This window comes from Phaethon aethereus (genome assembly GCF_964289735.1).
Source record: "Phaethon aethereus genome assembly, chromosome: 3".
Lineage (NCBI taxonomy): Eukaryota > Metazoa > Chordata > Aves > Phaethontiformes > Phaethontidae > Phaethon > Phaethon aethereus.
Genome location: NC_138576.1, coordinates 111,859,870 through 111,887,771, shown reverse-complemented (window position 1 = coordinate 111,887,771; position 27,902 = coordinate 111,859,870). Strand labels below are relative to the sequence as shown.

At 48.3% G+C, this 27,902-nt stretch overlaps 1 protein-coding gene across 1 annotated transcript in view; it reads left to right on the top strand.

Annotated features, from left to right (window-relative positions):
- Positions 1-10,164: 10,164 nt before the first annotated feature.
- The window catches only part of LOC309404223 (TOG array regulator of axonemal microtubules protein 2-like), a gene marked incomplete at its 5' end in the record, with an annotated part of 28,678 nt that continues 10,940 nt past the window's right edge, over positions 10,165-27,902 (top strand). Inside the window, 13 exon segments of the mRNA XM_081998611.1 lie at positions 10,165-10,387; positions 11,167-11,228; positions 11,231-11,306; positions 12,087-12,386; positions 13,842-14,077; positions 15,626-15,798; positions 16,636-16,685; positions 18,541-18,731; positions 19,685-19,844; positions 21,060-21,224; positions 23,749-23,890; positions 25,474-25,579; positions 26,527-26,762. Of these exon segments, the coding sequence (XP_081854737.1) occupies positions 10,165-10,387; positions 11,167-11,228; positions 11,231-11,306; positions 12,087-12,386; positions 13,842-14,077; positions 15,626-15,798; positions 16,636-16,685; positions 18,541-18,731; positions 19,685-19,844; positions 21,060-21,224; positions 23,749-23,890; positions 25,474-25,579; positions 26,527-26,762 (2,120 nt within the window).

Genomic DNA, 27,902 nt, shown 5'->3' with positions numbered 1-27,902 from the left:
CAGCGAAAAGGTTTTGCGTCCCAGCGATTGGCAGAAGTGGCCTCCTCCTTCCTCAAAGGAAAAGGGTGAGAAGGCTCAAAAGTCCACCCACCCATCCATTCACACTTTAAGGATAAGCTGGTGCTAAATCTTTAAGCTGCCTGTTGCGGTCTATGGACAAGACTCCAAGTTACTCTTACAAGAGAGAATTACTGCTTATTGCCAACACCATTCGCTCTCGGGATCTCTTGTAGCACCTCTGAAATAAGGTCTTGGCAGAGAGACAAGAAAATGAACTGATTTCACAATAATTGGCTGTCCTATCTATTTTAGTTTTTCCTGTGCTGCCTGTGTGTTGATTTGGGGTCTTGTTATAATGAAATGATGTGTGACGGACTGTCTGACGGGGTAAGATGGGTACGTCAGAGCCAGACCTGAAACTGGAAAATAAAACCAAGGTAAGACATTTTGGTGACAATACCTTTGGCTAATTGAGAGGAGAACATCTTGAGGAGACTTCCTATTGATGTGATTTCAGCTAGATCCTGAGATGAAAAGCAACTTGAATCTCATGACAATCACTGCAGGAGACAATCTGCAAGTAACATTGCTAGTGCTTACTCAGGAAAGCCCAGGCACCAAAGATGGGCTTCACCTCATTTAGCTTCAGATGTCTTCACAGGTACTTATTTAGCATCCTTTGTGGGGAAAACCAGGCACAGCTTCAAAGTTGAAATGCCTCATCTTATGGGAGATGTCTGTATTGTAAGGAAATGAATTACTCTGGAGAAGTATCTCTCCAACAGGTATGGGAATCTGGATCGATATCTCAGATGCCTCTGCATGGATGAATCCTACCCAGAGAGATTAAAGGGCATATCTGAAAGGATTCAGAGGCTCAGGAACAGACGGGAAAACAGAAGCCAGACGTCCCACCACTACGCTCACATTATTGCTTCCCTAGGGACAAGGTCCACAGTTTTACAGCCCCATGGGAACAATTCTCTTGGATCAGCCTCTCTCTGCCATGAGCATGGGGAGATCCTAATTATGCTCGTGAGGTATGTGGTCACCTTCCTGCCACCACTGTGCACAACAGAACTAAATAAATCCACTCTGGTATCAGAGGAGAACAGGTACAAGTAGCTCTCCCGCTGCAATGGGGAGACAGCAAGGACCAAATTCCTGCCTTGTACGCTGATTGCAGCACAGGAGAACAAAGCCCTGCTGTCCATCAGCCAAGCAGTAATGGGTCTGAGTGACATGAATAGCTACAGAAAACGTCCATGTTGAGACGCCTGTTGACCAGAACTGCTCAGGATTTGTCTTTGAGGGTCAGAGAGCCATGATTCAGCCAGGCCAAACCACATGCCTGGAAAGTGCTGCGTTTGGGAATGGCATGTCTTGATGGTCAACGTCTTGATTCTAGAGTGGGACTTCTCATCAAACCACCCGCCTAAAAAAGACTCTCCACTCAGATAAGAATACCCTGACTGAAATTACCTGTCCCAAGTCAAACAGCAGAGACATGACCCTCTCACAGCCTCCACAACACTGTCCTCACCACTGCACTGGATCCACTGCACTGGATCTTCTGACTTGCAACTGGTGGCTGTCTCTTCCTCTCTTTTTATCATACAAGACTTGTGGGACAAGGAAACAATCTCTGGCACACCTCGTCTCCACTGGAAGGATTTTATTGAGGAAGAGACATGTAAAGCTTGCCATGTGCTTTCACAAGTATAACAGAAGTGCTCAGTACCCTCCCTCAGAAGCTAAGTTGCCTTGGGGCGTCATCAAGGGTTAGCGAAACATTTCACAGCTTAGAGAGGGAGACAGGCCAGAGATTTCAGTGATGTCTACTCTTTGTTTTCAATAACCCAAGGCAGGTTTGAGGTGGTACCGTAATGGGCAGCAGCATAAAATCCTGAAGTCACTACTCCTGAGCACAAATGGGAATAATGTAAACTGGTAGGGAACAAGCCTTCTCAAAGGGAATAGTAGGAAACTTTTGGGCTCTCTGGGGGTTGGCGTGTTGTGTTGGGAGTTGACTTGGTTCACAGTCACTCTCCCTACTCTGCACAAAGGCGCTTTCCTTTCTAGAATGTAAATGGAGAGGAATGGAAAAAAATAAATGAAAAAAAAGGACGATGAATTCTCAAAGCTTCTTCCAGCTCCCCACTGCACGACAGCAGGGTAGTATTCCCAGAATACAGATAGTATATGTACTCATTATGGTTGCCTTGGGCATCTTTTGGAGAGTTGGAAATTTTCTTGGCACTACTACTTCCTTCGTCTGTTGTAAAGACGTTACTTTCAGAAGCGCTATTCTCACTTCCTTGCTTTATTTGGGCGGTACTCTTCAGGGGTTTTATGCTTGAAGGTAAAACCATTTTCTCCTACTTCCCTTTCCTGTTTGTGGCTGATATTCAAAATAGACCCACTTTATTTCTAGTGATAATACTTCCTTCACTGTCTGCGGATGAGCAGGCTGAGGATAAACAGTTCATTCCCAGAAGCAATATGATTCAGCGAAAGAAGAACGAGATAGATAAACATTAGGTATGTTTAATCTCATATTAGCAATCCCAGTACTTGCAAAAAGGAGACATTTCTCCTGCCAAGCACTTACTTTCTGCTTAAGTGTTGCCATAACATCTTCCAAGTCACGGGAGGGGACAGACTGTTTCAAATGCCGATCAAATTTTTGATGACTCATCAATAGATTCAGCATCTTCTGTCCATAACACCTAACACAGGAAAGAGAGAAGTCAGTACAGGCTATTACTGTCTTTTCTGCCTTGTGAACAAACAAGGGAAAAGTGTTAATAGAATAAGCTGACATTTTAAACTCGTTATGTGCAATGCCTTCATGAGAAGGTGTTACCTGTCCAGCAAAGAGAGATATTTACCTCCACTGGTCGCCACTGCACAGTGCTGCCAGCTGAACACAAGAGGCAGGAGGAGAACACGGGGAGACAGGAAAATACAGTTCCTGGCTATGCTTCTCTGGGATCAGAGAGTGCTGTGGGACGAGCGTAGCACATCTCCAGCTTTGCTGTAAAGGCTTATTTGCAGGGTCTTCCTGCCATTGCACAATAATTTACTTTCCTTTAACTGGCAGAGAAGCTAGGACAAGTCGCCTCCTGCTTAGTATTTATTATTCTATACTAGACATATGCCCATGGGCAGCTAGTTGCTCTCATGTTCTTAGCATGTGTCAATGGCAATTTAATAACAAAAGTAGGGGGATTTTGGTTGTTTGGTTTGGTTTTGCTACTATGACACTACAGCAATCTTCAAGAGAGAATTTGGAAGTCGTTAAGCCACAGACAACAACATTATACACGCATTGGAAAGGAAAATTTGCAACTATCAGAGGCAACTAAATCTGCAGAAGAGGTTTAGAAAGACTGAGTACATTCTTTGAAGACAGCTCAAATTTTTCGAGGACAGTCTTAACTTTACCAGAAATAAATGCTTGGGATCTTTCAGTGATGAACAGCGGCCAACGCTTCAGCTTTGCATTACACACAGAAGACCAAGCAAATTGTTTGACTGATCTGAGATCAGTTGATCTGAATAAAGAAATATTGCAGTCCAGGAATTTGGCAACTGTTCTTGCTGGGCAACCTCACATTACCAGTACAGTCATTTCCCCGGACAACATTATCCCCATGGTGAAGTAACTTTCTTAATATTTACCTTCCACTCTTTTTTGGTTTTATCATTTATAGCCAGACATCAAACAGTTTTCTGATTTCAGGAGGTGAAATGAAGATCCTCACCTTGTGTCCTGATAACGGTCCTGAGCAAGCTTCACCACCGTGCACACCAGTCACGCGTGCCCGACAGGAGCTTCTCAGCTCCGATTTGCTCCATTGCGGTCAGGAGGTGTTCGACTGCACACTTCTGCACCAGGACGTTTGTAAATCATTGCACTATCTGCTTCTGCATTACACATGACAAAAATGTCAAAGCGCTGTTTGTTCCCATTTAGAAGTTGTCTAAAGCAGCTGCTGAACATTTTGAAATGCAGCTTAGAGAGGTAATTGAAAGATTTCTAATGAAAAGGATGATTACTTTTTGGTGAAAAAAGTTGGGCTTTTTACCCCTCATACTTGGTGGCTTGTAACGAACAGCTGTTTCACACTTCAGGATGGCTTAGCTTATTACCCAGACCCCATTGCCATGGCGTGTGAGCATCTCACACTTTTAATGGCATTTACCCTCACCATGTTCCCTGAAACACAGGAACGGAGAGAGAAAAATCTTACGCAGGGGGCTGAAATTTAACCAAAAATAAGCATTCCCTCTCAATCTCTACACATTCCCTCTACATTTTCTCTACGCTGTTACTCTCGCATCGCTCATCAACATTTAAACAGCTACTGGAAGCACCTAACAACAATTTTGGGAAGCATGAATACGGTTATGGTACCTATTTTGAAATGGGAGTAAATCGGAGCTTAAGTGCCACATTTATACTGGTACCTCTTGCCTCTGTATCTGAGCTATCTTGTAGCAACCTCTCACTTTTTTCCTCGCCCCTCCTTGTCTCTGTGGCATTTCACCCTTCCTTAAGCCTGTTCTCCCCGGGGTGCCGCCATCTTGGCTGCGGGGCTGGGCTGGGCCCTGTGGCGGGGCCGCTGTGGGAGCTGCCCTGGTGGGCGCGGGGCAGCCCCGGCCTCTCCTCACAGGGACGGCCCTGCAGCCCCCACGCCGCTCCCAACACCTCAGCAAAGAGTATGTGCTAAACAGGTCCTGTTAACTTGGGAAAACTCAGGAACTTCTTTGGTTTTGCTTCGTCTCGCTCTTCAGAGAGTTTCCAGCCTTGTTTCAGAGGGCCGGTTCCTGCAGCTGCCTGGGGGTGTGGATGCCTGACTGGGTAACGGCTGACTGACATGAGGAGCTCCCCTGTGTTTGGTGAGCACCAAGCTGCCCTCACATGAAGCATTAGGAGAAGAGGGGCTGGGTCTGGAGCTGAGGGTCGATGGTCTGACTGAAAATAAGAAACTGCCCCTCGACAGCTGTCCTCACCCCTTGCCTTGCTTCTGTGGTTTCCTGCTCGCTCCTGCCTTCCCAACTGGCCCTCAAGTAGCCTCTGTGGGGTGCTCAGCACTTGCACCCCGCACCCACAAACCTTTGCCCCGTGCTCTGGAGCACCCTGGCTCTCTGTTAGTGAAATTGCTTTGCTAACGATGGTGCAGACATGAAGGCGTATCCACCCCGCTCTGCCTTTGGAGCGTGCCCCTGGTTTTGGAGCTGTGACCACCGCCCGCCAGCACTGTGTATGAAGCTCGAGAAGGTATTTATAAATAAGCTATTGATTACGTGGCTGCAAAGGGCTGTGAAATCAGCTGGTTCAAAATTAGGCAGAGGTTTGCAAGGGGAATAAAGCTGCAGCTAACTTAACTGGCCTGTTTCGCAAAGGGGGGAGACGAGGTGTGCGTAATCAGGAACGTGTGAATTGGCAGGCAGGGTTGGGCTGAGGTCGCCTGTCTCATCCAGAGTCCGGCCTCTGGCAGTCCTGGGCTTGGTATTTTTAGAGCAAGGCACAAGAGCCCTGCCGTGGGCAGATACAATATTTCATCCTGACGGAGGGCATAAACCCAGCCCTGACCTCTGCTTCAGAGAGCTTGATGTGAGCTGTCGGGGCAATTCGTGAACTAGACCAGAACTGAAGATCCCCAAGGGATCTGGTTTCCAGGCACACCTCTGTTCAGATCCTTTGCACTCCCTAGGACCCCTCCTTGAAAATTCAGGTATTTGAGGAAACAAAGCAAATGATCCCAACCCTGACCCGTCCAGGCTCTTTGACCTCGCTCTCAGTGGAGTCATGCGGAGTGCAGACTCTTTAAATCAACTTTATATAAGCTCTTAACTACAGAGCTTTAAAAAAAATAAAAATGAAGTGACGGCCCCATGTGAAACAGGGTAAGACATTGACCCTTACTTGGAAAGAGGAGGTAGGGGGTTTTGCGCTGAAATATATTTAACTCTTTAAGTGCCATGCAGGAGTCTGGAGGTTTTGCAGTGGTTGGTCAGGAGGCTGCTGGTATGTTAGACGTGTTGGAAAGGTTTTGTGATGAGCAGGCAAACCACACTGCAGCCTGGTGGTTCCTCCTCTTCTCTCACTCCCTTTCCCAAAATATAATGGGTCAGTCATATGGTGATGCTGCCTCCTATTCAGGATCCGGTCTATCTTCATGTAACCCTCCTGCTGTGCCAAGGCAAAACCCAGATAATGCAAGGATGGGCTGAAAGGTCACAACTTTCAGCTGCTTTCCAGCTCCATACAGTTTGCCCTCGCACAGCTGTCCTTCAGGAGACGCAAGTGCGATGCTTCAGTTGGGTGAAACAAGGTCCGTGCTGCTAATGGACAGGCATCAGTTTACTCCTTCAGCTCTACCACTGAGATACGCGGTTGTTTGGGCCTTGTGTGCCCTGACGTGGCCATGAGCAGAAGAGTTGCCGTGTGGAGGTAGCAGGGGGTGGGCTGGGTGCCAGGGGAAGCTCGTGGGGGCTTGGGGCTGTGGAACTGTGTGGTCTCGTGTCCTTCCAGACATTGGGAGAAACAGAAATGCCTTCTCCAGTGCTACCCAAGGAGTTGCAGAGCCCCTGAATGTCTGTCTAGTAGGACACACTCAGAAAAACTCGTACTTTGAGGCAGCTATCCCTTCTTTTGCAGCAAATGACTGCTTTGTCCAGAACTGAGAGCTCTGTGATGAAAAACTAATAGAGCAGGCTGAATCGATCAAAGAAAGGTTGCTTTCTGGGTTTGTGACTCAAACGCATGATCGTGTTGTGGTACCTTCTGGGAAAAGCTGCGTTGTGGTTGCCATTGGAGGAGGTTTTTTGCCTAGCTACTGGTTTGCTCAGTGAAATATTCAGAAATCTCAAAGATTCAAGAATTTTAGTACGTATAATTGCTTGCTCAAAAGTCAAGCTGAAAAGCAGCTGTAACTCAGGGTTCATTTTGTTTCTGTTTTTTGCCCGCTTCAATTACTTAGGAAGCAGAAACAACGCCACGTGGCTTGGGCACCCACTTGCGCATGTAGCAGTGGCAAATTGTTCCAAGAATAATTACTCAGCTGAATGTTGCTTCTGTGAACTCTTTGGACACATTTGCTAATAGTTTCTGCATACAAGTCAGTACTGGTTTGTAGATAGCAAAACGAGCTATATTTGTGAGCTAATTTATGCACACACATTTCAGCCAAAGCTTGTTTTCCTAAACAGAAAAAATATCTGTGTCAATACATACTGTTTGGCTTTAAAACTCGAGAGCTTTATCAGCCATTACCTGAACCAGCAGCTAAGTTAAAACTTCAGCAAAGCATCTCATCTCTTTAAATATTCAGCAGTAGAATTAAATAGGTGTTTGGAGAAACAAAAGCTTTTTAAAACAAAACGAGGAAATTGCCGGTAGGGGTTCTGAAGTCTGGTTGGCTCACTTCCTTTGGTGGCAGTCTGGGTAGCCTTTTCCTGGAGAAGTGGCACGTGAGGACTTTCCATTCTAAGTGCAAAGCTTAGATGAGAAATGGGAATTACTCTGTGACAGTGAGACGGTGGCGGTGGCAGTGTCAGGCTGTGCAGACCCCTTGGGTATTGGCGGAAGGAATAAGCGCCGAGCTGCTCGTGTGTTACTTTGGTTTCGCTAGGTTCTCCAGAAGCACGAGGCTGGCATTTGTGTTTATTATAGGCAAATATTCAAGAGTAAATGAAAGTAACTTGGAGAGGAGGTTAAGCGCCGCTATGTGCTTGCGTGTTCTTTCTTTTCATCCAGCATCTGCTGCAGCCCACTGCAGAGGGCAGCCGTGGGCAAGGCAGACCCTCAGCCTGACCCAGCCTGCGGCCACTCTTGTGCCACGTAGGGAACTGCTGCGTTGTCCTCTGCTGTATAGGTGCTCTACAGCCACCTTGCAGCGAAGAATGGCAATGCATGTGGTGAGTGCCTCAGGGGGAGTTTAGTTGGGCAGAATACAGATAGCTGCGTCCTCTTTGATCAGATCGCATGGATAATATTCCTATACGTAGGTATAGGTATACTTAATGTGTAGACCATACTGGTGTGGATTTTACCAATTTCTCCCCCCACCACCGAAGGCACATTTGCAGTCATGCACAAAATGTCTTGCCAAACTGTTCTCCTAGTAGCATCTCCTCCAAGTGTGTTTCTTATGGAATTGTGTGTCCCGTGTCCTGTTGCACTTAAGGATTCTCCCCCAAGTATCTTTCCAGCCTGCTCCTGCTTCCTTGGTGAGGTCTCATGAGATCATAGCCCAAGGTGAAAGTACTACGGGCAAGCTGCCTGCACAAGTCAAGCATGGGCCAATCCTAAGGTATTTGAGTGTCCTGCAAAACTGTTACTCTACCAAATTACAGGGCCAATGGCTATATTTATCAGTAATGAAGTGTGAGTCTCTGCGAAGGAAGGACAGGCGTTTGAGCCTCACCACCTGTGACAGATGGTGCATGTTATGGGATGTGATGGAATTAACAGTGAAGATCCGTGCCTGACACCAGCAACTGCCTCCCTTCACACTGGTTTGGTTTTGAAACAAAGGTCTGAGACAAGGAAGAAGGTTTTAACATGTAAAATCAATCAAATGTGAGTTTTGTAAATTCCCTTTTGTATGCGAGGATTGTGTAAGATAAACTACTGTGGAGAACTTCTTTTATCTTAACCAAGCAACTGGCACGAACCGATAAGAACCAGTACAATGTTAAAACACAAGCTAAGCAAGTAGGTAAGGAAAGAGTTCCTCTGGAGGACAGACAAGTTAGGGGGACCAAGTACTGCAAAAAACCACCAGAGACCACCAGAGGACCACCGACTCATTTAACAGCGCATGCATCAAGGACATTTGAGTATGTTAAACATTTCTCGGAAATGTCATGAATATGCTAACAATTGCAATGAATATGAATGTATGTACTCTATAGAATTCAGATGCTGGTAACACGAGGCACGCATGTTAGAAGGAGATATCCCCCATGCGTCCAGCGCTGCAATAAAGATGTCTGCTTAATAACACTTTGATGTTATTAAGTTTGAATTTCTTAAGTTTGGATTTCTTTGAATCGCTTCTGTACTCACTGATGTTTATAGGAATTTTACTGCTGGCTTACCATCCTGACCTCTTCTCCTAAGGCATGCTCTGCAAAATCCCCTCCTTCCTCTCACTTAGGCCATAAGCAATGGGCCAATAAGTTTCAGGAAGCCAAAGCCCTGGATAGGGACTCAAGTTTCTGTCAGAAGGTGAAAAAAGGTCTCTATAGAGTGTTGAAGTGAAAGCAACCAAACCGCTAAGGAAAGAGACTGCAGGGACTGAGGCTGAAAAGGGTCACGTTTCGCTATAGCACTAACCTGAGGGGCTAAGAATAAACTTCCTTTACCCTCCTATATCCTGCACACTAGAACACTGTCTACAACCCCACTAGTCCCGAGGGATGTGCGTTTGCTGATGTGACACGGCAGACAGTTCCTGGATAGCTGGCATCTCTAAATATGGGTTAAGCTGTAGCCTCAGGCTGTCTGAGGTGCTGCAGGCGCTATAGGTACCTCAGCAACACTATAAATGCAGGCAACTTGCCTACAACAGCCATTGTTTCAGCTGCTTTTCTCCTTCCTTTCACAATGGGTAGCAGATTTGGAAGTACTTGGCTTGTGGGTTGAGTTTTGGCTCAGAATTATCCATGGCTGTGTCAGAGAATCTTATCTACCCCTTCCTAGGGAAGAAATCTTGCAGACTGGTAGAATGTGCCAGAGAGAGGGTTTACACACTAGTCTTCGGTATCGTTAGCCCAGTGCTTCCCCTTAAATCCAGGAATGTTTGTCTTAAAAAGGAGCAAACTCTTCCACCCCACATTTTTTCAGGTGTTCTCGGGGCAGCTGCAAGGCGCTGCACTGGGTCCAACAGCCTCTGCTGCCGTGCTCGTGCAGCCATGGGGAGAGCAGCTCCTGGGGTGGAGTTATGTTTTCCCCGTTATGCCAACAGCAGTCTTCCTCCTTTGGCAGTTCCAAAGACTGGTGGCTGCCACTTGTACTAACGGTGCTATTTTCCCATGCAGGTTCCTGATGCTGCAGGGGAACCCGCCAGCAGCTGTATCAGGCCCAGCACCCAGCAGCACATCGAGTAGACTCTCATCTGCAAAGAGCCCATCGTCCCCTGCCCCACCATGGCAACACAAGATGAGTTTGCAGTAGCTAAAGGGCTGCAGCAGACCGGAGACTTCTTCAGCCAGGGCTTGTTGCAGTCCCGTTCCTGCAGCCTTTGCCTGGAGGATGCTCGCCTGCAGTGGCAGCGCCGGTGCCCAGGAATGCTGCTTGGCTCAGGGAGGCAGAGCGTGTACAAAAGCTGCAGTCAAAGCACTGATCACGAGACCCTGGAGATGCTGGCAAGTGCAGCAGCTATTCTTCATGCTGTACAAGTGAGAGCCCCGCCTTAGAGGCCGGGTAATGGGGGAGATACTGGCCAGGATAAGGGGCAGGGAAACACGCTGTGTAAAATTTTGAATTTTCAGCAACAGCCAAGATGGCAAAATTTTTTTGAGGCAGGCCATGTTTATGTTGGTTTTGGGTGTCTCTGCAGCAAAGAAAGCAGGGAATAAGCCCCTGTAACTGTGAAACAGAACAAAGGAGAACCGTTTGGGTGGGCAATTTGCATCCTACAGACAAAGTAATCAAGTAAGGCCAACTGAACCTTGGGGACATCTGGTACGGAGTGCAAACCTGCTTTTAGTTATAACACCTGGTGTTTAATTGATTGTGTCCTCGTACGTTCTTGTGGTGCAGAGAAGTGAAAAACTCAGCAAAACCCAACCCAAATGGAGTGGGAATTACAGAAAAAAAGGGCTTTCAAACTAGCTGTGGAGAGAGATACCAATACGAGAGACCATTGTGGGTTGCGTACTCTTTGAAAGGAGAGGAAAGGAATCCTGTAGTCCAGGATGGGCAGCTAGCAAAACACATGCAAATTTGTAGAACGTTGAGCTGTCAAAGCGCTGGAATGCGAGCCCCTCACCAAGCAGGATATTGTGACATCAAACAGACCTTTGCATAGGCCAGGACTGCACGTCACTACTGGTGTCTCAGTCCTCGAGGGAGAAGCGGTGTCTGCTTTTTCCTTTCCATGTCAAATGCTGCGAATTTGAGCTGTTTGTACTGTCCTTATTTTAAAGCTAAGTACCACAGCCCAGTTGCTGTCTACTGTGGGACTGTGCCCAAATTCAAACCCAGACAGATAGATACACAGCTCTGCAAGGTGGAAGCATTGATTCGAACTTGCAGTTTTGTGGCAGCAGCTGGACCACTGAAGAAGGTGAGGATGGACCGGGGTTGAATACTCAATGGTGGCTTCAGCCCAATGAGAAAAGCCCACCCGATTTCAGGGAGAAATGGACCTTGGAAGTCAGTCCTCATGTGCTGGCTCTGTGTCAGAGGAGGTGGCTGAACCTGCCCTCCTGCAGGGGTGTGCATGGCATCACATCTCTTTATCATGAGTTCATTATGCTTTCTCCTTGATCAACTACTTGATCCTACTACTGCCAGCCAGAATGGGGACTGTGGCCCAGCTGGCCATAAATCGGGCATGGTAGTGAGATGTTCATGGTAATGAGTTCTGTTTCTATCCTTGCTATCAAGGTGTGGTCTGGCCCTAGGTAAATGCCCTGTTCTTCCTCTGCTTGCCAGTCAGATCTGACCTTGAGGGTGGGATGGTGCTCTAGAAACACTGGCAAGGTCTGCCTGCTTGCTGAGGTGTCTTGCTGCTTTCCAGAAATACCAGTAGCACCGTGCGGGTGTTTACTGGTCGTCTTCACAGGAGCCAAGTCCTGCAATGGGAATCTTTTTTCCCCTCTTACCAGTGGGGCCTTCAGCCTCTCTCTCCTGGCTTGCTAGCTCAACGCTGCTCAGAAGAATTACGCTGACACTAGTTTTAAGGAAAATAAAACCAAAATGTCTTCTGAATGATTATGAATTAGATCAATAGATTAATAGATTAATTAGATAATTTAATTAGATAAATAACCACTCCTTAGGTGGTTGATTGTAAAAGTGTGAGGTCAGCTAACCGCCTTCTTCCCTTTTACCAGATCTGCAGCTTCTTTTCAATCCATATTGACAACTCAGATGAAGAAGCAGCTGAGTTTACGGGATGGGGATGAAGCTGAGAAACCTCCACACCCAAGCACCACCTCTCCCCTGGGTGGCCCGGTCGGCAAGGCGAGCGTGCACGACCGCAGCGCTGAGTATGGAGGTGATCTCTCCCCACTTTCTCACCGAGCCTTGCCCCAGGACCCCCAGGAGAGGGAGGTGAGCAGTGCTGCCCTGGCAACCATTCTGATCAAGGGCAAGCTGAAGATGAGGAGGATGTCTGAGGGTCTGTTAGCCTCACAGAGAGGTAAGATGGGAGTCTGCCCGTTCTCTTGTGGGAAGAAGGGCCTTTTCCCAGTGTAGAGAGCTAGCGCACATTCCCCGGGAACAGTTCTCCCCTGCATGTGCCCCCCTGCAATAACATTCCCTGCTCTTAGTCCCCTGCATAGCCCTCCTGTTGTTGTAGGGGTGTACAACTGTGGGGAGGAGAGAGGAGCAGGAGGGTGGGTGTGCAGATGACTTATTCTGGGTAAGCACCGGTCCATGGGCTCCCTGTTGTCTGATGGGAGCCCGGAGGACCAGGATGTTCCTCTGGTGGCTCTGTGGGAGTGGGTAAGTGTTGTCCACTGGCCTGCTTCAGGTGGATGCCAGCATGAGCATAGAATCATAGAATGACAGAATCTTTAAGGTTGGAGAAGACCTCTAAAATCAGCAAGTCCAACCGTCAACCCAATACCACCACGCCCACTAAACCATGTCTCAAAGTGCCATGTTTTGTGAACACCTCCAGTGACGGTGACTCCACCACTTCCCTGGGCAGCCTGTTCCAATACTTGACCACTCTCTCAGTAAAGAATTTTTTCCTAATGTCCAGTCTAAACCTCCCCTGGTGCAACCTGAGGCCATTTCCTCTCGTCCTATCTCTAGTTACTTGGGAGAAGAGACCAACACCCACCTCACTACAGCCTCCTTTCAGGTAGTTGTAGAGAGCGATAAGGTCTCCCCTCAGCCTCCTCTTCTCCAGACTAAATAACCCCAGTTCCCTCAGCCGCTCCTCATAAGACTCGTTCTCCAGACCCCTCACCGGCTTCATTGCCCTTCTTTGGACACACTCCAGCACCTCAATGTCCTTCTTGTAGTGAGGGGCCCAAAACTGAACACAGGATTCGAGGTGTGTCCTCACCAGTGCCGAGTACAGGGGCACGATCACTTCCCTGCTCCTGCTGGCCACACAATTTCTCATACAGGCCAGGATGCTGTTGGCTTTCTTGGCCACCTGGGCACACTGCTGGCTCCTGTTCAGCCGGCTTTCAAACAGCATCCCTGGGTCCTTTTCTGCCGGGCAGCTCTCCAGCCACTCTTCCCCCAGTCTGTAGCATTGCGTGGGGTTGTTGTGACTTGAAGTGCAGGACCCAGCACTTGGCCTTATTAAACCTCATACAGTTGACCTCAGCCTATCGACCCAGCCTGTCCAGGTCCCTCTGCGGAGCCTTCCTACCCTCCAGCAGATCCACACGCCCACCCAACTTGGCGTCATGTGCAAACTTACTGAGGGAGCACTCAATCCCCTCAACCAGATCATCGATAAAGATACTGAATACGACCGGCCCCAAAACTGAGCCCTGGGGAACACCCCTTGTGACTGGCCACCAGCTGCAGTTATTTAGACATTTCCAAGAAATCTGTCCAATGAAATATGTAGCTTCAGGTGCTCTAGGTTTGCAGTGCTGCTTCTATTATGCTTTGTATCTCTGCTTTGCAGGCCTGACTGACTGCGGTGACCCTAGAGGGGTTACCCTGAAGCCAATAGTTTCCAGGTCAGCTTCCCAGAGGCGCCTGGTAACCTCCAAGCCTGTGCCTCCCATCCACAACAGCCTGCCTTCCTCAGAGCCCAGCAGGATGAGCAATGCAGAGCAGGAGCGTGGGGAAGATGGCACCGGCTGTGATGACAGTGATGGGAATAACAAGCAGCTGATGTCAGAGGGAGAAGGATATAAAGTAAGGAAACCAAGCCAAATCACATGTGGTAGATCTTCAGTTTATTTCCTGTAGGCAGAGCGCTGAGATCTTCTTTCCTGGTGGTGCAAGCCCAGGGAAGCAGCTGAGATGAGGAAGAGCTCAGCTGGACACTGCGCTTCAGGCTGTCTTTGCAACGTGTGTACTGCAGACTTCATGTCCTCAGCGTCTATCAATAGGAGAAGAGGTCTTTAAATAGTTTCTGTGCTCTCTAGTGGCTCCTGCTGTGTTTTATGGTGGGGAAAACACCAGCAACCAGTTGGAGCAACTAAATGTGTCCAATCTGGTCATGTATATCCTCCTACATTTAGCAAAATCCATCTGTCTGTGAGCCATCTGTACATTGTGGTTACTGTTGCAGATACACCAGCATCTTGGTGGGTTTTTATATCAGCTCTGTCTGGTTTAGATGGAAAAAGACGTTTGCTGGAGCAGGCCACCCTGCAAAGACAACTTTAGGTTGTCCCAGCTTTTGAGCTGTACAGCCACGTCCTTCTGCACAGTTCTCTCTAATAGCATTTCTAGAGTTCAGCAGCCCCTGTGCAGCTTCATCCTCTCCCATGGATCTGCCCAGGGGTAAGTGATGGGAACTGGCAATTGTGGCCACAGGCAATGCACTGCAGACGCCATCCACTCGCTTGCCTTTGCAGGAGGGACAGAAGCTGCAGTTGTTTTGGTTTTGCTGTGGTGAGCAGGACAAGGCAGATGAATCACAGCATAACCAATAAAAGGCTAGTGTACTTGATTTTGGCCTTGCAGATGCAGGCCCAAAGGTATCCCTGACATTAACTCTGTTGGTTTCACTGGAGCTTGAACAGGTCCTGATTTGGCTCTTTAGCTGTGAGAAGAATGTTGGGATACTAAGGAAGGGTGTGCATCTGCCCCCGCTCCCTCCATCCCCCTTCCTAGCCATGGCACGGGGAGCCTGAAGTAATTTCAGCCGGCAGAGAGACCTTACACAGAGCAGCAGGGTAGGGAGCTCTGCTGAACCTAATAAATGACAGTGAGCCTGAGATGATGAGTTGTGGGAGCTGGAGAGCAGCGAGCATCCAGAGAGCACATTAGCATCTGGGCCAAAAGGCTGTTGGGGGACTGTGGGAAGGGCAGAAGCACAAAAAATGATGGTCAGGTTTTGACAGCGTGCAAGATGACTTTGTGGGGACTTGGCTGGAGTTCAGAAAGGGCTGGTAGGCGCTTTAAGGGACAGTGGGAGGACACTGATCTAAACCCACTCCTGTACCATCAGAAAGGCTAAGAGAGGCAACGGCACCCCAGAACATCCTGATGCCAGGTGGGAATGCACCCACTGCCAGAGAGGTGAGCGAGGGGAGAGAGCTGGCAGCAGCAGCGTGGGACACGGTCTCTCCCTCACCACTTCCCTTTCCATTGCCCATCCTAGGCCAAGCTGCTCCATCAGTTTGGGTTTTCTTTTCCTGCCAAGTCCTAGCTAAGAGCATGGCTAAACTTCTTGTGGCATCAAAGGGGGAGGGCTGGATCCTTGAGCTGAGCACTGCGTTCTACTATTTCCAGGCTTCCCCGCTGCCCTTGTATGGCAGTGGTGTGGATGGGAAGAAGTCACTGAGAATGGCTGTGATTCCTCCTATCCCCAAGTCAGCAAGACCACCTGATGGGGCTCCTGAGAGCGCTGCAGTGCCTCTCCCAAGCTCTCAGCATGTGGTTTTCCAAGAGGCCCTGGAGATGAGGTAAGCCAAGGTGTCTGCTGCTCCACTATGCTGTTCACCTTGCACTTCTTGTCTCGGGAGATTGTTTTCCACAGTATATTTATGCAACATATCGATGCAAACTTACCAATACATTGATGCAAACTTCTGTGCATTCGCCATTTTGCGTATCTATGATGACGCAGCACAATGTCAAAACCAACATCATACACTCTAAGAGCAGGGGTGGTGAGGAAATATAGCAGTCAACCTTAGCCTAGTTATAACAATAAATAAGGAGCCATAGGAATATAGTTCCAATTTAAAAGCCTCAGCATTGCTTTGGATCTGCAATCTGAATAGACTCACCTACCAGTTGAGTTGGAAACCCCCTTTTTCTTTGTGGAAGAGCAGGGAGGTGTAATATTCTTCTCAGGAGACAGCTGTGGTATTACTCTAGGTAACAAGACACTGTCACCAGTTGAAGGCATGGCCAGGCAAAGTTAGGCTTCTGCAGCAGTATAAAGGTCGCTGCCCTCAATACAGGCTTATGACTGGCTTAACATCTCTTGCTGATGCACAAAGGATGTAGGTAGCGGTGAGAGCCACTTAGCTCCAAAAGGAGAAACAGCAGAATTGGATATTTAAGGCCCAAATTGAAGAATGACTCCCGTGTTTCAGATTGAGCTTGATGAGCTCTGTGTGACTCCAGCAACTGAAATGTTAACGGTAATTAATCAGCTTTGCATATTGCTGGTTTCATGGGCTGCATTTCCTCCTTCATCAGAACGACAGTGCTATGAGCGTTTGCCTCCTTGAATGCTACCCTCCCTTCTCTTTCTGTCTTCTCATCTATTATTTTATCCCCAATTTTCCCAGGCCAAGATCAGGCAGCAGCAGCAGTGAAGAGAAGACCCTTAAATATCTAGGTAGGTACAGGGCATGGCTGTCCTAAAATGACCATAGGAATCCAGGCCCATGGGTGGCACTGTGAAAGTTCGGTTGAAAACTGTCCTGTAACATTTTTCAGTTCCTTGATGTGCTCAGACGGCTGCCGCAAAGCCCACTCACTGGGAAATGTGCTCTGGGGATCCGGTGAAAATGACTCCAGCATGGATGGGGCTATGAATGGCAGGAGCTGGAGGGAGACCTCGGGGCCCCAGAAATGCACAGCAGGAAAAGAAAACGTTCCTCCGCCTCATGCTCCTACCTTTTATCTCCCTGCACACTCTCTAATGTCACAAAGATCAGAGAAAAATGAGGCATTTCACATGAAACAAGAAATGCTCCTCCTCCTTCCTCCTACACTTGCAGGAGAAAACCTTCCCTTGGAGCAGTTTCTGAACCGAACCGTTTGAGCTCTGAAAGAGATTCATCAGCATGGCCTATTTTTGCACTGGGAGAAGTAGTGAAACCTTGTGTGACAGGAAGTCCTTGTGAATTTTCCATTTCCCGAGAAAGAGGCTTCAAAGAGGATCCAGCCTATGCAGGATCTGAGCTTTCCGTCCTCTTAAAGCACAAGCCAAATGCTGAGTAATGAACTCAGGTTTCCTTTGTGCAACACATTTCCCTCAGACCACTGACACTAGGTTTAGGATTGCAAATCTCTTCCCGTACTCTGTCTGCATATGTCAGTATTGCAAACTGAGACTGGGGTAGGGGATGCCTACTGGCTTCTCTCCCCTCCCCGCCTTGCATTAGCACTAGCAGTTAGAGTTCTGCAAGACAAAAGGTGGTGTCTGGTGCGTCTGTGTCAGCCGGTACTTTTAAGTTGAAAACCTCAATGACACTGTTGCTGTCCCTTTACCATCTGGGGGTTTGTAGCGATGAGAGGGATAAAAATTTAATAAATAACCTTTTTTCTGCATTGGCATAATTAAGATCCACTGCTCCCTCAGCTCCGTGTTAGTTCTGCCAAATAATGGGCACGCCCCCGTAGGAACTATTCCTTTATTGCTGAGACGCAGCTAGGATGCTGAATGCAACTAGGGAGGAGTATTGCTGAGTAAGGAAGGTGACATTTTGCTGGACACATTCTGGACTAGAAATGAGCGACATTGATAAACCATGTCTCTCTTTTATTATTGACCTGACCATTCTGCAGGGCAAAAATCCTGATTTAAGATAGCTATTCCTTTTTTACTGCTTGGCTCTCACATAATTTTATCACCTGTGAAGCCACGTAAGGAATGATTAGTTCTCAGAGCTGTAACAGCTCTGTTGGAGAGTATTTCAGAATGAGCTGCACCGTGCTATTCCCATTAAGAAAATCATCCTTTAGTCAGGCTGCCTAGAGAGTGGGCTGTTCTGCTACAATTTAGGATGAAACTCCTTGGGGAAAATGAATTCTCTAGCTTCAAGAACACAATTCTGGTTTTGGTAACTCTCTAGCAATCCTAAGCTTTTCTTTAAATGCCCTCTAAAATATGCCAGCCAAGAGGAGGAAATGTAGGTTCTTACTTCTACAAATGCATATAGCTATTAAAAACAAGTTCTTTTAGTAGTAACTGGGGAAAAGAAGATGTTTCCTAAAATCAAAATGGATAGGAACAGCATCTTTTTGGCAAGGGCAACCTCCATCTTCTGCTCTTCTCTGTCAAGCACAGCTGCCCACCAGAAGCCAAGGGCTGACATCTTTATCAGGCATCAGTAGGTTTGAGTCTGATGGCCAACAGAGTAATGCCATTGCTGCTGCCAGGGCAATATGGTAGTACCCCATCTCTTTGGAGAGGTTATGTGTACCTTGCTGTTCTCATACACGACCTATAATCCGTGTTTTATCAGAGTGCCAGACTCCAGAACCCACCGTGCCTGTTCACCGGCAACGTGCTGTTGGTGGCGTGAAGTCTGCCGGACACTTACGTGCACCTGTGCACCCGTTAACAGGCCTCCCACTCAGCCAGGCCAAGGAGATGGATAATGTCATAAGCCCTCACCTTCTGAGTGACGATGACTTGAAGGACAGCGATGGAAAGGTAAGGGCTAGGGACAGGGGGGAGCAGGCTTTCTTTTCAGTGACTGTTCAGTGCTTAGCACAAAATGTCACTGAAAATCATAACCTTCCTCTCTTGGGGAGCAGATTCTCTAGGGAATACACTTGACAGCTACGGAGCAATTGCGTGAGTATTTTCACTGCTCCAGAAGTCACTGGTTGGGAGGTGGTGCTCAGGTTACGCAAGAAGCATTCTTTCTGTTCGAAGGCCAATTTAGAGCAGATCTGAATGGCAGAGCAAGTTACACATCAGTGAACATGTGCAAAGTGCATGCTTGGAAGCACAGAAGCAATGATTATCATGCTGAGTGTAAGCAAGGCTGCAAAATAAAATGGGAGAGCTTGCTTTTCCTTGGTTATCTTTCCTGCTGTATGTCACAGCTCTCTCATTTTCAATTTTCCTATTCATTAAAACCAATGTTTCTCCAACTTGTTTTCACATGACTCCTTTCTTGGACTCATGTGTTCGCAGAGAGCAGCTGAGTCCTTCAGAAGCAAGGAAGTGAGAAGCAGCTGCAATTACTGGCCATGAGTGCTAAGAGACAGCAAATTACCTGTCCTTGCTGGTTATTGCAGATGGTTTTTATTCCCCCACCCCGGGCCTCTTGGAACTGAACTGCCTGTTCACTGGTGATGTGAGCTCTTCATACGCCTTGGAGCAGTCCTGTGACGCTGTTGGTTCAAGCAGGGCTTCCTGACCTGGATTGAGAAACAACCCTCCACGAGTCCAGGAGGCTATGGCAATGAAGTGTTACACATCGCTGGGTATAACTGTATGCCAAGGGGAGGCAAGAAGGAATTTTTCTGAAACTATTGGGATGTAGATAGAGCTGCATTAAAGACTCTTGACACCCTACCACTGTGTTCCTGATGAGGCGTTGTGTACGGTTTGTGTATCTCTCTTTATGCTCTATGATGTGTTTCCATTGCAACTAGATCCACGTTGTCTTGTCCAAGTCAGCTCAGAAGAAAATACAGCAGAAGCGAATGGAACAGATGGAGCTTTTGCGTAGAGAGAGGGAGAAAGAGAGAGAAAAGGGAAAGTCCTTGCAGCTCCCGACACAGAACGTTGACCCTGGGGATGCAGCTGAAGAAAGTAAGTGGTTGCTATGGTTGTGGGCCTTTTTGTTCACTTGCTTGCTATTTGCACAGTGTTGCAAATGTCTCTGAAATCAGACTGGAAGGCTGTGTTCCACTTGCATCCGAGTGGGAGTCAGAACAGGATTTATTTCCATTTCCCAAAGGAAAATGCAGAGGCGTGAAGTGTCTTGCCCATGGCCCACACTGAGTCAGTCACAAAATATCACCTTCCTCCCTTCCTCTACAAAGTCTTTCAGACTAGATAGTTCTGTCTTGCACACTACAGTGGGGCTTCAGACTAACCGAGCGTAGCCTCCAGGAAAGGTGAATGGGTGAGTCCAAAAGAATGCTTTTCAACCCAGGTGCAACCTGGAAGAAACAAAATTAAGCGATGCCTAATTAAAAGGCAAAAGATCTTTCCCATGGGATAGGACAGCTTATCCTGCTCGCACCACTGCCTGCTGAGGAGCTCGCGTGGCAGAGCCATGCTGGAGCCCTGAGCCAGTGCTTATGTTTTACCCACAGGAGCAAGCAGCATTAGAAACCTGATTGCAGCTGACAGTGTCCGATTGTGCTGCTGCACGTGCTACCATGAGTGTAGTGGCAGCGAATGTAAGAGTCAGCACTCAGCCCAAGGGCATCGGACAGGGTTATCTGCTCTTTGTCTTGCTATTGTTTTGTGAAGTACTGGTGAGGGGTGCTGAGGTGGGAGCCCCAGAAATGTAACTTCCCTACCCAGCCTCTGAAACAGGAAAGCAAAAGACAAGCAGTACTGAGGTTTCCTCATTTCTTAGGGAAAGCAGCACTGCATGTGCTTTTGAACTAAAAGAGGATACATTTAGATTGGAAATAAGGAAACCATTTTTGACGATGAAGGTGGTGAAACACTGGCACAGGTTGCCCAGAGAAGTTGTTGATGCCCCGTCATTGGAGGCGTACAAGGTCAGGCTGGACGGGACTCCGAGCAACCTGATCTGCTTGAAGGTGTCCCTGCCCATTGCAGGGGGATTGGACTAGATGGCCTTTAAAGGTCCCTTCCAACCCAAACTATTCTGTGATTGTATGATTCTGTGATTGCTGTCCCATGTTAGTGTGCAACTGTTATGCTTGGAGGTGTTTGGGACAGCAAAGGGATATGACCCAGCTCCAGCAAGATTTCTGGCCCTTTCCAAGCCCACAGCCAGCCTGTCCAGCACTCTCCACTTTACAAGGTCCTTTTTGGTCTCTGCAGGCTTTAGCCTACCACCTGTCAAAGGGGCAGCTTCCATTGCCCAGAGCACGAGCAATGCATGCAGAGAGCGCACTGGTTCTGCCTTGAAGAAGCGGGTCAACCGGCCCTCGCTGCCCAGCATCCCCGTCATCAGCCAGGGTGGCAGCTTCCCACGCAGCTCCTCAGGTGAGTCCGCTGCGCTGCAGCCCCTGCACCAGCTCTTTTCCTGCACAAGGAGCACAGACTGCCTCATTCCTCAACCACAGGTAGGATCTCTGGTGCTGAGCATTGAGAGCAAACCTGCTTTGGATTCACTCCAGCTTGGTGATACTGGAGCAGTTGGGGCTTACAGATCCATTGGGAAGCTGGGCTGAATAAAGTAGTGGTAAATCCTTAAGCTCTAGCTTTTGCCTGTCCTGATAGTCCAAAATAGAACACTGGTGCCAGGAGGCAGCTGTAGCTGCAGGGCTGAGCTCCGGTGCAGTCTGGCAGGGTGTGCTCACTGTGCACATGTGTGTGCCACCATGACCAATTAGCCACTGACCGTCTTGGCCCTCTGCCTGTGCTGCTGCCTGGCTCTCCAGCCAGCGTTTCTACTATTGCAGCAAGGGTTGTCTCTGCATGGAAATGAGTGACTTGGTGCAATCACGCTATTGCACCTGGAAGAGCTTAAAGGCTTCTAGCCCCTCTCATGCCACTGCCTGCAACGCAAACTGGGAGCCAGCAGCGCCTCTTCTGTCACCCCAGCCAAATACGATGGCTGTGTTTAGCAGACGACACCGGGGAGGCTGCCTGGTGCTCCCAGGCTGCTCGCTACCTGCAATAAATATACAGCAGATAGTGAGTCCATAGTGATTCTCGTCTCTCCTTTGTGGGTGGCCTACCTCGTGTCGTGATCCTGAGTAGCGTGAGCTAAGAAAAAGGGAGCTAGGAAAGATGCTTTGAATGCTCTTTTCTAGTGATGCTGCTCCGATTTTCCAAATTGACCAGGACTAGTCTGACCTGGCTCTCCATTTATATTGAATATAGATGTGTATATCTACATACACGTGCAGTGACATCACTGATGCCAGTGACAGGGATATCTGTGAAATGCAAAGTAGTCCCCATCTGAATATTTTGGATTTTGCAGTTCCCCCATCCTCCACACTTTGTAGAACATGCAAGGTGACATAAAAACCCTACAGAGTCCCTAGCAGTTCATCTAGATTCTCTGCAATCTTTCTACTCAATACTTTTAGACAGCTCACATGTTTTCATCTACACTTTAGAAAGTGAGCTTTTGAGTGCAAGACATGACATGACATTTTTTACCTATGGTGCTTTTGATGACAAATCGGTTTCATAACAAATGCATTTGTCATCTGAATTTTCTTACACCTTGTATGTATTTATCATCACGAGAGTGTGTTTGCCAACAATTTGCATCTATATTTACATATTTTTATTCTCAGTTCACATTTGGAAGGCTTTTTTGTCACAACTCTCTAGACTAGAAACTGCATTTTTCCACAGGAGAAAGCTTAGGCATTGCACAGTCTGCAAACAAGTACATTTGATGACAAATAAATTTCACCTCAGCATCTTCGAAGTACAGCCAGTGGGTACCTCTGAAAGAGTAAATGTTCATAACACTTGGAAAATAGCATAATCCATAAACTACTACTTTCCCAATAGCATGCCAAAACGTACGTGCACTCTAGATAGCACACTGCTGCGGGAGAAAGATGGACTTCACAACTCTATGAGCGTTATATTCCGAAGCCGTTTATTGTCTTGTCTGACTCCAATATATATCATAATTCTCGTTTAGTCACTGCGCACACACTCATGATTGGTTACAACTTGTTACACACACTATTGCAATTGGCTATATACAAAATATCACGCGCTGTCCATGCGCCTCTCACACAGTCAGGATTCGCTGCTTGCAGGTGTTCCTGTTTTCCTCGCTTCTTCTTAGTTGTTTACCACAGCCAAGGCCAAGGCCGAGCCGTGCAGATATCCAGCTGTTTACCAGCTTCTCAATGCCACAGCTCCTTCTCCTTAAGGTCGAGCCATGCAGGGTGATCCCAACACACTGTTGGGTACGTGCACTCTAGATAGCACACTGCTACCTAGAATATTTGAAGTAACTGGAAACAGAGGCACGGTCAGATTTACAGGGTCAGGTATCGCACTGTTCCCTGGTGGTTGCTCCTTGGGGATTCACCCGAGCCCAGCAGGACTCGGCTGTCCAGGCTTGGTGCTCCCTGGGGGCAGCTGGAGGTGTTTCCTCAGAAAGTTACAGGGTGCCTCTGTCCCCAGTGCTCCAGGTAACAGGGAGGTGATACAGGGTGGTATATGCTCAGCTCAGGAGCTTAGTCCTTGGGCAGCAAGTCTTGCTGGGCAGCACTGTCTCCCGGTGAGCACGGGCTCTGCAGCACCATGAATCTGCAAGCTGGCTGTGGTACCTATATGGACTTGGGAGCTGGCTCTGTGTGCGCGATGTTCAAGTTTACAGGAGGGGCTGGTGCCCGGCTGGGGGAGACTGGGAGATGGTTGGGCGCTGGCAAAAGCAATGAGCCACACAGCAGCAGGGAAGTGTCTGAACCAATGCCAGTTTGCACCCATACGTAGTCTTGGCTGGGAGAGCGGGTTGCAGCCTGCTCGGTGGTGGGGTGCCTTGCCCCGGGGTATGCGATGCTGGTGTCTGACCCTCTCCTTACAGCAGTATCGCTGCCAGCCATTACTCTGGACTTCCTGGAGTGGGGAGAGGAGGCAGAGTGTGGGAACGTCCAGGAAGCCCGAGCCTTCCCTAACCCACAGCAGGGACTGCTCAACGCGCTCGCATGGCTCAGCAGCGACGACTGGTAAGAAAGCCCCCTGTTCACTCTTTCTCCCGCTCAGTGTAACGGTGAGTTAGACATGTTTTTTTCTAGTGCCTCTGAACGCAGACGGCCTCGATGTCCAAAGGGAACTAGTGAAACCACTCCAAAGCAGTCACAGCATCAAGATGTGAAAGCAGCCTTTTATTTGCCTTGGTGCAAGTCGCAGCGGGTCCATACTGTTTCCTGGCTTTGCCTTCTGCTCCATGTAGATGCAGGTGAAATCTTCAGGGAAGAGAGGAAGTTATGGAACAAGATGATTTGCTGGCTGAAGCCAGAAGCAGGATGGAAGCGGCCTTGAGTGTAGAGATTTGGAGGCCTCCGCTCACTGGCCCAGGTGGGCCTGAGTACGGATTTATGTCTGGTCCCACTGCTGGCAGCAGCAGCAGCAGGACACGGGGCCTCCCTGTGACCTCCTGCATGTGAGTCCCAGCAGTGCCTGTGGGTTCTGAGAAACGGACCGAGGCATGCTCCGTCTGTCATTTCTCCTGAAGGACTCGTGGCAGAAGACAAGGAAAAAGAAAAAAAATCCCTTAGGAATCTTGCACTTCTCGAACAAAACTTTCTCCTCCTCACTGCGTACTATGGGCCAAAGATGTTTTGCTGATAATCACAGTGTGTCCTGAAAGTAGACACAGACAGGAGGAGACTCTACAAATTCCAGGTGATATTGGTTGTCTTTTTGATTTCCGAGTCAGCGTACATTCACTACGGCTCCATCCACACTGGGATAACCCCGAAAAATCTTCCATGATGCATCTCATTGTGCAATGGCTTTGTTTTGCCCCTCTCCCCTTTCTCTTCCCGGTTCCTGTTTGGTGCCGTGTGGGGTACAGAGAGCTGCTGCACGTGTGGGGGTTCTGGGTTACACTCAGAGATCCCGGTGGGGAGGGTCCTCAGCCTGCCCTGCGGCCCTGGGGAGCCAGTGCCTGCATCAGGTGCCTTCATGTAGCTCAGGTCCGTCACGAAGAAAGTGCTGAAAAATGTGTGTTTTTATGACTTTTAAATAACACGTTGCTGTTGTAGCTGTTATTTTAAGTAGGGACTTCCTGGAAAATGCAGCATTTTAGCTGTTCTTGCCCACATGTGGAATCTTTTAGCACATACTGCTTTTGGGTGTGCAGAGGGACTAGATTGCAGAATGCAAACTCAGCTACGGTGTGACAATGCAGACTCACACCTAAACTGCCCTCTGGGGATGGCAAAGAGGGAAAATGCCCCAGTAACAGCCGCGCAGGACTGTATCTCAGGGACAAGGTACAGGGAGGGTGCAAGAAACAGAAACATGGCACAGACTCCCAGCTTCTAGGAAGCAGCGACACAGGGGCTTTGTGTGCCAGGGATTTCAGAAAGGCTGTCTTGTTTAATGGCCACAGCCATCTCTTTGCCTTTTGGATCTATGTCTGCTTTTCACAGCATCCTGTGGCAATGAGTTCTCTGATTTAATTAAGTGCTGTATGCGAAGCACCTCCCTTTGTTTGTTTGAGCCAACACCCTGTCATTTCAGAGGGTGCTGCCAAGCTCTTGGGTGGTGGGAAAAATCAATCTTTTTGGCAATTGCCTTTCAGGGAGCAGAAGGCGAAGGGACTCCTCAGCATCAGACGCCTGGCCATCTGCCACTCAGAAGTTCTTCTTTGTAGACTTCATGATGTTTCCTTGGCAGTTACCAAGGAGGTAAGAACATTGTGTTTAACTGTGTCCCATGTACCTTGTACATGGGGCATATGGAGCGTAGAGCGGGTATGTGCTTGTTCATCGAAGGCTCAGTGTCTGCCTTCACTCCTGTTTTTAGACCTCGTTTTACTAATAGCTATGTCACCTACCTACATGATCTGTCTGTACATCTAGCTATATTCACTGGTATGTAAGGCATCTGCCTCTCTCCTCTTTGAGCTAGGTGTCATTATAAATCAGTCCTTCTATCCAATGTTTAATGGTGTTGGAGGCTTGGATGCCCCTTGTGTTGTGGGACTCTTCAAACCTTTCTGCTGAGATATGCAGGGCTCAGATTCCCCCACTCTGAGATGAGGGTTAGGAGCAGCCCTTTCAGCTTAGCTCATCTGATTTTTACATCAGATGACTAATGGACTGCAGGTGACTGCTGCAGATGGACTCAAGCCCCTGCTGCAAATTAGTCTGTAGACTTGAGCCCTGTATTTGCTTGAGACTTGTATTTGCTGTGTCCTGGTTGGGTGCTCAAGCTGCCAGTGCTGCATTTTTAGACAGGAGGACAGTGCTACTTTTCCTCTCTCTTGTCTTTATGAATTGTGCCTTTATAGTTTAAAAACAGCCCTTGCTTTAATTTTTTGTTTTCCATCTTAAGGCCTAAAAATCAAAGCAGTCTACATTACGGGCTAAGTATCACATTGGTTCTAGGTGAAACAGTATTTTTTAGGGCTGCTGTCTCATTGAAATGGTACTGTGTAAGGGGGCCTGAGGCCAGAGAAGAAGTTGCTGTCGGAGTGAGGGTGTTTCCTGTGCTTGTGGTCTTCTGCTTTTACTGTGCTCTGACGTTCCACCTGGACACAGCAAGAAGTCTTGTTGTTTCCTGGGACTTTTATCTAGGGGAACTGATCTTCTTTACAAGGTGATTCTTATGTTTCCTCTCATGACTTGCCCAGGTGAACAACCTCCGCTCGAAGGTGTCTCGCTTTGCCATCAGCACACTTGGAGAGCTCTTCAGGACCATGAAGAAACACATGGACCACGAGGTGGATGAGGTTGCTCGGGTCTTGCTCCAGAAGATGGGGGACTCCAGCGAGTTCATTCAGAAAACAGCCAATCGATCCCTGAGGATCATGGTGGGGAGCGTGACTCCTGCACGAGCAATGACTGCTCTCATGGCTAGTGGAGTCCAGTACGTCGTTCTTCTCTTAGGCATATCCTTGACCTTAAATTGTGTGGCTAGAGGGAAGGGACAGGAGGCAGAAGGGGAATGATGGGAGGAAAGGGCCCTTTCTCCTGCATCTTCTGTGAACTCGGTGATTTGATTCTCGGCTCAACCTCGCTCCCTTCCGCTTGTCAGCTACTCCTGCCCTGCTACAGCCTATTTGTTCTCAGAGTCTGTCAACGCTGCCTGGATGTGGTGAACGATGGGGAAGTGAAAGTCCCTGCAAAGAGTGCTGATATAGCCTTGTGGCTTTGCGGGAAGAGGGACAATGGCAGTTCCAGCAGCGAGCACGCTTTGCTACTCCACAACGCTAACCACAGAGGCGCTGGCAAAAACCATGCATCGTCATTGTGACATTAACTTGAGCAATAAGGAGGCTGATTGCTGGGACATGGAGCACGTGGGGCAGAAGCCGCAGGGTGCGACACAGCTGCTCAGCAGGTGCAGCTCCTGCCCAGAGGAGTCTGTCTGACTGTTGTGTCCTTAGAGCTCCACTTTCTATTCCAATTGATGCTGCATGTTAGCCTTGAGATGGTGAGTCAGTCAGTCAGTCATCACTTTACAGGCACCTTCACAGGCCGACTACTGTGGGGTAGCGGAAGCAAATGCTGCCTTAAAATATGAGTGCTGTGCCTGACAGTTTCAAATAGGCACTCTCCAGAAAGGACAACCTGGCTACAATGACTGCTCTCCTTTCCTCATCTTTTGGAAAGAGTAAAACAGTTAAACGTACCTCTTTCCACGCCTCAAAGAACAAGCTGGCTGCATTGCTGGGTATTCTACAGCTTCATGCCCCATAGGGTCTTTCTCCCCATTTGTTTTTTTGAAGGGTCTGCAGATGTGGACATAAACAGGTGGAATAAGCCTCAATCCTGCTGCAGCTCTGTCTGCGTAGTGGGAGCCCTCTGGCGTCTCAGCATGAATTGGCTTTCATTTCCCTCTTTCTCAGAGTTAATTTTGGGAAAGCAATTGAGCATCAGATAGTCCAGGGAGATTGAATTCCACCCTCTTCCTTGCAGGGAGTCCCTCTGTACAGTGCCATTTCCAGTGCCCCAGAATCATTTAGGGTGGAGAAGAACTTTTAGACCATCAAGTCCACCACTAAGC